The 9,789-nt window shown below is 40.8% G+C and overlaps 1 protein-coding gene across 1 annotated transcript; it reads left to right on the top strand.

Annotated features, from left to right (window-relative positions):
- The first annotated feature begins 344 nt into the window (after nt 1-344).
- UBE2A (ubiquitin conjugating enzyme E2 A) lies at nt 345-8,946 on the top strand. The gene is made up of 6 exons (XM_081126426.1): nt 345-577; nt 695-775; nt 1,195-1,220; nt 7,069-7,158; nt 8,310-8,398; nt 8,707-8,946. The coding sequence occupies exons 1-6, from the start codon at nt 534-536 to the stop codon at nt 8,833-8,835; spliced, it is 459 nt and encodes a 152-aa protein (XP_080982552.1). The 5' UTR covers nt 345-533; the 3' UTR covers nt 8,836-8,946.
- The last annotated feature ends 843 nt before the right edge of the window (nt 8,947-9,789 follow it).

Here is a 9,789-nt window from a genome sequence, read left to right as displayed (position 1 = left end):
TCCCCCCAGCCACCCGGCGCACTTTAAGTGATCTGGTCTTTATAAAAAGAAAGAAGGAAAGAAAAAGAAACAGAAAAAGAAAAAGAAAGAAAGAAAGAAAAAACCACGAAGAAAAAGCTTCCCAGGATTTTCTTAGACTTGACAGGTGGGGATGGAGCCCATGCCACCACCCGATCCCGGTGAACCGCAGCCTTCGGTCCCAGCTTCCGACTGCCTGGGCCCGCGTGGCTTGGGCTGGGCTTTAATGACCTAAGCAACTTTCCTTGTTCCCCCCCCCCCCGGTATTGGTACAGCCTGTCCGGCCCTCAGCGTTCAACGTCCCCCCCCCCTCCTTCCAGGTTGGTTCAGCCCCTGTCTACTCTGGGGTGGTGCTTAGCCGGCGCCAGACCGACCCTCGACTCCGTAGGGGCAGTGCGGTGCCTCTGGGCGCTTCCTCCCCGGCTTCCCCGGCTCCCTCAGCCGCGTCGGCCTCCTTACCCTCGGCGGGGAGCCGCGATCCCGGTGTATGCCCCAGCCCTGACCCCGCTCGAGACATGTCTACCCCGGCTCGGCGGCGCCTCATGCGGGACTTCAAGAGGTAACCGACAGGGACGGCGGCGGCCGGGGGCTGGCAGCGGGATCAGGGCGGGTCCCGGGGCGGCCCTGGGGCGGGGGGGGCGGCCCGCTAACGGCGCCCCTGTGTGTTTCTGTAAAGGTTACAGGAGGATCCTCCCGCCGGAGTCAGTGGGGCTCCGTCCGAGAACAACATAATGGTGTGGAACGCGGTCATTTTTGGGTGAGTCTGCGTTCCGGGCGTTGGCGACCCATGGGAGATGCTAGGTGGCTCTTCTTGGCTCCCTGAGACCGGCCCCTGACGAAAGCGGAGTGGGAGAGGGACAGTGTTGGGGTCTGGCCGGGCCTAGGCGCCTCTCCGGAGCCTGTGCCTCGATTAGCTCGCTTCCCGCTGCCGGGGGAACCGTTTGGGGTTCTCAGGGGGGCGGGGCGGGGAGTGGCGGCGGTTAGGCTCGGCGGCCTGCACTCGGTTTCTGAGCCCGAAACACCTATTCGGAGTGAATTATCCAACCCGGGAACCCGGGCTTTACCGGAGGTGGAGCTGACAGGACTTGGCAGAGCCCGGAATAGCCATCTCGTAAAATGAACCAGGGAGTGAGGAACCCCTGAAGCGGGAACTGACTGTTTTTCTCTGTATTTCAGGCCCGAAGGGACCCCGTTTGAGGATGGTAAGAGAATTTCTTTACACACACCTTTCAGGAGCCTCATCATCTGGGGAAAGGGTTCCTAGTCCTCCTTGGAAGTGCCTCTTAGGAACCCGCTTCTCCCTAGCCTCTGCCTACTAAAGGCCTGAGTGGAATCCAGTATGTAGCAGGTTGTTCTGGCTATTGTCTCCTTCACTAGAATTCACCGTTTTTCTTGTTTGCTTCTATAAGAGAAACCTCAGTAAGGAAGTCACTTTTTTAAAGGAGCTTCACAGCACCTATGTTAAACACTCTTGAGGTCGGCGCTGTGATCTGCCAAATTCAGCCCCCCATCAAGATACTGAGTTGGTATCAACCCAACCACTTGCCGGTAGACTTAGAGACCCCCAGAGACCATCTGGTTAGCTTTCTACCACAAGGCAGGAACTGTGTACAGCAGGTGCTTAATATGTTTCTTGGATGTTGAATGGATGCAAACATCTCTTAAACACAACTATCTGGTTTCTACAATCTGGCATTGAATGCCTGACAGCTTCACTGCTTGCTCTAAAATGTTTTTTAATGCCCAGTTTGAGTGTAATATTGCTTCTTATTTTTAAATGAGTTTTCAGAAATTTAAATTTGACTTTAAAAAACACACATATTAATTGCTTTTTAAAGATTTTTTTAAAAAAACTTTCCATTTTGAGGTAAATACAGATTCATGTGCAGTTGTAATAAATAATACAGACAGATTATGTTTCCTTCACACACTTCCCCACCCCCTTCATTGGTAACATCTTGAATGACTACATTACAATATCACAAATTGGAAATTGACAGTGATACAGTTTTATGTGCACTCAGTTGTGTGTGTAGTTTTTTGAAAGTTTAATTCATTTGAAAGATGATTAAAAGTGTTTGAACTACTGTTTGACATCTTTAATATTTGACGTATTTTTAAAAAGAAAAGGATCTTTCTCTTATTCTTTCTCAATGACTTACCTTCCTTTAGTCATGTAGCATTTGATTCTCTCTCTCTCTCTCTCTCTCTCTCTCTCTCTCTCTCTCTCTCACACACACACACACACACACACACCTCAGTTTGAAGGTAGGAACAAAAACGTTGCAAGCTTCTGAGTACATACTTATGTTGACAGTTTGGATCACTTTTTGGTGCTACTAGTCCACAAGGTAGGTCAAGATCAACCAATTCTATAATTTGTCTCAAATACTCAGATTCCCCTAGGAGGCTACAGAGAGTCACCTGAAAACTTTTAGCTTACTGTCTACCTTCATTCCTTGGGTAAATATCAGTGCTCTTCAGTGCTGCAATGAAAAGAAATGACAGCAGGAGAGAGGGATCCTAAAGGCACGCTACTTTGGTGCAGTAAATCATTTGAACTGATCCACAGCAAGACTTAATTTTGCTCTACTGCATTGGTGCTAGTTCTTCCTACCTAAGCTTTATGTGCAGATTAGCTGTGTATTTGCTTTAGCTTTAGCAGGCTCCGTTTTCATTGGTTTCTTTTTTCCCCTTCCTGATTTCACTTAGACTTCTTTATGCTGGGCACAGCTTTATTAATAGTACATCACTTTGCTGGGGGTTGGCTACTTAAATATTTCAAGGGTCCTTTCTCTTGTTTTAAGTGCTATGAATTGAAAAGGTACTTATGGAATCCATTATCTACCTGGACTTTCCCTCTTGACATTAATGACTCTGTTTTTGATGATGTGTATCTCCATCCTGGCATTACTGAAAGGAATTACTCAGACTAAATGACAGGACTCTTTTCTGATTCATTCTATTGAATAGTCTGCTATCCAAGAATGTTTCCTCAGTGTCTAGAACACTGACTATGGCTACAAAAAAATGTGACCATTTGTTAAAACCCCTCCTTTATGATTAGGGAATTTACTGGAAAAGACTGATTAGGGACAAGTGGCATGGTTGATTTTGCTCTGTTTCCAATGTATTCTATAGATTAACAGTCCCAAAACTATTTTTGCTGCTTCCTGGTAAACCATTGGTAATGGAAGTTTCTGGAATAGCCAGGCCCTAGTTATACAGATGAAATCTTGAGAAAAACAACTCTGATTTAACTTCACACACTTGAAGTAAGAGAAAAATGTTTCCAAGAGCTTACACTACCAGAGCACTGAGGGGCACTGCTTCCTCATCAGAGTATTTGGGGGGTGGGGGGAGATGCTGAATACAAACGCTCTGGAATAAAGCATTCTCCACATTATCTAAAAATTGTTAATAGACACAGGAAGATACTAGTATTTGCTTTTCATAATAGATGTATTCTTAAGAATTTGGGTGTAAGATTTTTTTTAAAAAAATGAATGACTTAAAAGCAACTAAGAATGTTTTTAAGGTAAATAAATCCTATGATAGAGTATTTGGGTGTTATCTTAAAAATTAAAATTTTTAGTCATCAAAAAATGTTTTAAGTACATGTACTTTTCTTTTTTTCTCTTTATTTTATTTTTTCCATCACCATTTATCCCCCCCATCCCCTCTCCTACCTCCACCCACCACCCTCCCCCTGCAATCACTACACTGTTCTCTGTGTCCATAAGTTCTTTATCTTTTTTTACTTTGCTTTCTTTTCAGGGGTCACAATCTAATGGCAAAATGGCAGAAAATGTCTACAGAGGTGTTTTCTTTGGCCAACACAATATTTTCAAAATTTTGAATTTGTGAATGTCTTTAGCAGAACATAAACTTGTTAGTTTAACCATATCACTCCCTATTGCCATACACCAGTCATTTAATACATTTATGTAGTTTTCCTGGTTCCTATGTATGGATGGACTAATTGATACTTTCCTTACAATATTTTGGCCTCCTCAGGGACTTGAACCAAATCAGTACAGATTGTACTATGGTCAGGTTTAAGTTTTCAGTTATTTTAAAGCCTCGCCATCTAAATATTCAGAGGATAAGCTCTAGCCTCAATTGTGTAATATTAGTTCTAGGATTTTAAATTTCTTTAACATTTGTTTTGCATCTCAAAAACTGCACTGGGGGTTATACTAAAGAGGTTCTGATCGTTTAATGTGGCTAGAAATATGAAATATCCCCTTTTAAATACATACTTTGAATAAGATTTGGGTAAGTCCTAATTTATATTCAGGTAGACATAAACAGGTTGTTTCACCTCTCAAGATATTAAATGAACTGCTTTAAAAGGCTTGACTCTTGGGTAGCTAGCTAGGTAAGCACCTTGTTGAACTTCTGGGCAAGTATTGGACAGAAAGCTCAAGTCAAGGGTTTTGAGAGCCACCAACATAGGTACTCAACTGGCATTAACTGTGAGTGTTTGATGTAGTTCAGAAATAAAGTACTATTTAATATTTGAATCCATTAATTGTATATTTTGTACTAATAGTGAAGTTTGGGTTTTGAAGTTTAAAATTACTATTATTTATAGAGCACTTATTTTGTATCACTGCATATTTCCCTCATGTAAACTTTACAACAATGTTATGTGGTGGGTACTATCATTAACTCCATTTTACAGATGAGGAACTTGAGGTTTAGCCAGGTTGAGTGGCTTCCCCAGGTTTCACAACTAGTAAGTAGCAAAGCCAGGATTTGAGCCTAGGTCTGTGTGCCTGCAGAGTTCCACTTATGCCTGCCTTGTGTGTTGCTTTACTACATTTAGGTATTATATTTAATGGTTGTTTTAATTTAAAGTACCTGAGAGTGCCATGTGCTATGAAATCTGCCCAATTTTAGAGCAATTCCTTAATGATAAATCTCTCACCTGTAATTTAATCAGATTTCAGCATCGAGCCAAATGTGTTTACACTTGAGATACGTACAGCAGCTCAAAGTTTTGAACTCTAACGCTGATGCCCACTTTTTCTTGCATATTATAACATCAGTAGTACTGAAAGGAAGAATATGCTTTCTTCCTCAAAAAGAGGGAGATTTATGTCCAGGTGGTGATAACTGTGAAGTATGTTCTGATGGACTAGAGCATGTTTGTCCAGTCCAGAATATTTTACTCTGTTCTTAGGGAGCAGCAGCCTTTTGGGTATGTCTCTATTTGTTGCATTTTAAATTAGTCTGAAACCTTGTGATATGTTCATACGAAGGGCAACTTTGTTAGCAAGTTGTTTCCTATGAGCTTGCTGGTAGAAACTAAACTTGTTGGTACTATTCTTTGAAACAATTAGCAGTTGAACGATTGTAGTCTTTTCTTACTTAAGTGGTAATAAACCTATTGATGGAAGCCAGAAGAAAATAAATTGCCTACTCTGAAGGAATCAGTAACGAATTACATTCTTATCTGAAGTGTGACCTATTGTATTAGATAGAATAAGTGATTTATTTCATGTACCTGAGTAATACAGTAGAATATGCATCACCTTATACCAGATAGTAACTGATTCCACAAGTTTACTTGAAGAGATTTCAGTCAGGGAAAAATAGTTGCCCAACTGTTTTCTTGAATTTATTAAACCAAATTAAAAATAACATTTTGAAGGAAATAATTTCCTCAATCTCATCATCCTACAAGTCTTGAATGAGATCTAGTTTGTCCTTTCCTTATAAGTCTGTAACCTAGTATGCTTTAGGGCCTCCTGCTATCTTAGTTGACACATGTTCAAGAAAAATAAATTCTTTTCAGTAGTGGCCTAAACTAACATCATTAGAAAGATAAATTTTCTGGAGACACGAACGTAATCTAATGCACTTTTAAAATTATTTCTGCCATTAATTCCCTCCATTAGTGTGAATGATTGAGTTGATTTTATAGTGAAGTACTTTGTGAATCATACTCAAGGGTTTTGAGAAGGACTGTGACTTTTTTTCTGGTTTACATTCAATTACATTTTCATTATAGAGTTGCCATTATATATGAAAAGGAACCAGTGAACACTTTTATGCCTGTTGCCTTCTATTTTAAAAATAATTTGATTATTTGTGTTTCTAGCTTTTTGAACCCTTTTAACCCCATTCTCTCCAGTCTACTTAAACTCTCTGGAGAGCTTAATATGGCAGCTGATTCAAACAGGCCTTTAAGGTCTTCCAGTTTTCTAAAGAAAGAAGGCCAAATTTTGGCTCTAGTTTCTTGTCATTTTATTATTTTATTTTATTTTATTTTATTTTATTTTATTTTATTTTATTTTATTTTAAATATATCTCCATTGATTTCAGACAGAGGAAAGGAGAGGGGGAGAGAGAGGTAGAAACATCAATGATGAGAGAGTCATTGATCGAGCCCGCAACCTGGGCATGTGCCCTGACCGGGAATCGAACCCTGATCGCCTGGATCCCAGGTCGACGCTCAACTGCTGAGCCACGCCTGGCGGGGCTAGTTTCTTGTCATTTTAAAGATGCCTTCAAAATGCACAGTGTTCAGGTAGTAATTTTGAGTTAAAGATGACTGTTTTTAAGTTTGACAGAAAATAATGTCAAAACAAAACAAATCACCTTTGCGTGGTGGTTCTTACAATACTTGTCCATTTTTTAAAAACATGTTTTTATTGATTTCAGAGAGAGGAAGGGAGAGGGAGAGAGAGAGAAGCATCAATGATGAGAGTCATTGATCGGATGAGAGTCATTGATCGGCTGCCTCCTGCACACCCCCTACTGGGGATCGAGCCCGAAACCTGGGCATGTGCCTTGACGGAATCAAACTGTGATCTCCTGGTTCATGGGTCTCTGCTCAACCGCTGAGCCACACTGGCTGGACAATACCTGTCCATTTTTAGAGCAATTTCTGGAGATGTATCTTTTAGCCGGTCTCCCTATATCTTTGCAGTATTTCATTTAACACTTAAAAAAAAAGTCACAAAACATAGCATTGAAAACAAAATACTACTGAACAAAGCGATAACTATGTTTTCTTAAACTTGTCTTTTCTAACTACAGGAACATTTAAGCTTATAATAGAATTCACTGAGGAATATCCAAATAAACCACCTACGGTTAGATTTGTCTCTAAGATGTTTCATCCAAATGGCAAGTATCACTTTTACTACAGTATTTTAAACCACTGCACCGTTTGTTAGGGAGGTATTCTGCATTCCTAGGGATTTGTCTGTGGTACCTGAGTATTTAGGCATCCTGCTGTTTCCTGAAAACTGAACGTGCTCATGGTGCTCTGTTGCCGTCTTCAGCTATAATCCTAGAATGAAAGCAGGGGAGCTGCTTTGCCTTTGCTTGGAGTCTGAGAGTCTCCTGATTTTGATTATCTTTATCATTTACTTATTAAATAAAAATCAGGATGCTCTTGAGGTTTCCTTTTAATGCTAGGCCAGATTGGGTAGTCTTGTGTTGTAATTTTTTCACTAGTGTTTAAGACAGGGGTGGGGAATGTCTGGCCTGTGGGCCATATACCGCCAGCAAAATCATTTGGTCTGGCCCTGCCAAGGCAACCACAGGTGGGCCTCGAAATTCAATAAATCTAGGAGCTTTTTTCATAGCTAATTTTTAAGCTGATAATTTTGTATGGCCCGCGAATTATGTTATAAATATCCAAATGGCCCTTGGCAGAAAAAAGGTTCCCTACCCCTGGTTTAAGACAATAGTTTTCAACTTTGGGTGTAGATCAGAGTTACCATAGAACACTTAACAAGTACAGATGGTCTAGCCCCAGTCCAGACCTACTGGACATCAGATTCTGTGGTCAAGGGCCAGGTATACAGTAGTATATGGGAAAAGCACCACAGATGATTCTAACTTAACATTTTCTTTTTTTCCCTAGTAGTAAGCCTAGAACAACTTGCCTTTTATCCAGGTTAATATTTTCTAGGATATTGGATTGTCATTTCATATAGGAGATAGAGTTTACAAATTTGATGGAATGAATTTCTCACAGGATGGCTAGGGACCCTATTAGAAAATGTTTACGGTTTCCTGGATAATGGCGCACTCTTTTCAGAAGGATCACTAAGTATCTCCCAGTTTTATACTGATTACATTTGACATTCTCCTATCCTGATTGTTTCACTAGTAATGCTTAAGACTCGTTAGGAAAGTAACCAAGGAATAGCTTAGGAAATCTTGTTAAACCTCAGAAGCAAAGTATTCTTGACTATCTCTGTCTTAACTATGCTGTTAAAACCATGATGGTTTTGTTATGTTTAACACGCATACTTCTCTGCCCTTAGTCTATGCAGACGGTAGTATATGTCTGGACATACTTCAGAACCGCTGGAGTCCAACTTACGATGTGTCTTCCATTTTAACATCAATACAAGTGAGTTTTTCCTTCATGTGACTAACTATGGGCTTTTTTATATATCTGTATTAGCAACTGAATTGTTTTTGAAAGTCATAACTTAAGGTAAAAAGTAGGTCATTAGGACCTAAGCCAACAGAATATACATATTTTTGCCCAGCTACTAGCAGATTAGTGTAAGTCTAGATTAGTATGCTGAGAGTAAATTCAGCTGTTATTTAGAACAATTCAATTGGCTGTCTTAAATATATACACACACACACACATACATACATATATATGTATGTCGCATCTAGGAACTGACCTTTTACAAATTGTCTTTCTAGTCTCTATTGGATGAGCCCAATCCCAATAGCCCAGCAAACAGCCAGGCCGCTCAGCTGTATCAGGAGAACAAGCGGGAATATGAAAAACGTGTTTCTGCGATAGTAGAACAGAGCTGGCGTGATTGTTGACTCGGGTGCAGCAGCAGAAGAGGCCGGGCATATGAAACATACATATTGATGTTTGTCACCTTCCTGTTCCTCAGTGTCATTACATTTACTTCATTAAAAGCAAAATAGTTATTCTGTTTCCATCTTCCCTCGCCAAGCTTTTCCTACCCCTTCTATCTTCTCGAGCATCAGAAACACCCTCTATGAGATCAAATGTACTGTACCTGGGTTACGTGCAAAACTTGCTAATGCTTCATTCCTTTTCTGTTGCATCTCATCTCCAGCTCTGGGGCAGTATTTTGTTACCGTTCTTTACACCAAGTGTTTTAAATGAATTGTTATACAAGTCATAGCTTGATGGCTTGATGACCAGGATGTGATTTTTAACAAAATGATTGCTGAAGTGCTTCATCCTGGCTAAAACACTCATGTTGGACTTAGAAGGGAATGTTTGGAATATGGCCTATAGAAAACAGGGAAGTGTCCATATAGACATCCATTTTGAGAGATGAAAGTTAAAAATGCTATGTTTCTAAGATCTAACCAATATGAATTACACGGTGAATTTTTTTTTTAGAAAAACAAACATGTCTTTATTGACTTCAGAGAAAGGGAGAGGGAGAGAGAGAGAAACATCAATGATTAGAGTCATTGATCGGCTGCCTCCTGCTGGGGATAGAGCCTGCAACCCGGGCATGTGCCCTGACCGGGAATCAAACCTCGATCGTAGGTTGATGCTCAACTGCTGAGCTACGCTGGTGGGGCTACGAGGTGGTTTTTATCGGTAGGAAGGAGAATGTGAAAGGGCTCAGCCAAAGGAATTCAGCAATTGTAGTAACTGACACATCCTCTCCTTGCAAGAGAGTCACTGGGCACACCCATGTGAAGTTTCAGGCTACAGTCGGCCTTCTGTATCCACAGGTTCCACACTCACAGATTCAACCAACCACAAATTGAAAATATTCGGGGGTGGTG

Source organism: Miniopterus schreibersii (genome assembly GCF_964146895.1).
Source record: "Miniopterus schreibersii genome assembly, chromosome: X".
In the NCBI taxonomy this organism is placed as follows: domain Eukaryota; kingdom Metazoa; phylum Chordata; class Mammalia; order Chiroptera; family Miniopteridae; genus Miniopterus; species Miniopterus schreibersii.
This window is presented reverse-complemented; position numbering and strand designations above follow the sequence as displayed.

What these genes read in the sequence shown, in the direction of transcription:
- UBE2A (XM_081126426.1), top strand. Translation starts at nt 534, where the DNA reads ATGTCTACCCCGGCTCGGCGGCGCCTCATGCGGGACTTCAAGAG. An exon ending in AGGGACCCCGTTTGAGGATG is followed by an intron (nt 1,221 to 7,068) that starts GTAAGAGAATTT and finishes TTCTAACTACAG; the next exon opens with GAACATTTAAGCTTATAATA. An exon ending in CCATTTTAACATCAATACAA is followed by an intron (nt 8,399 to 8,706) that starts GTGAGTTTTTCC and finishes TTGTCTTTCTAG; the next exon opens with TCTCTATTGGATGAGCCCAA.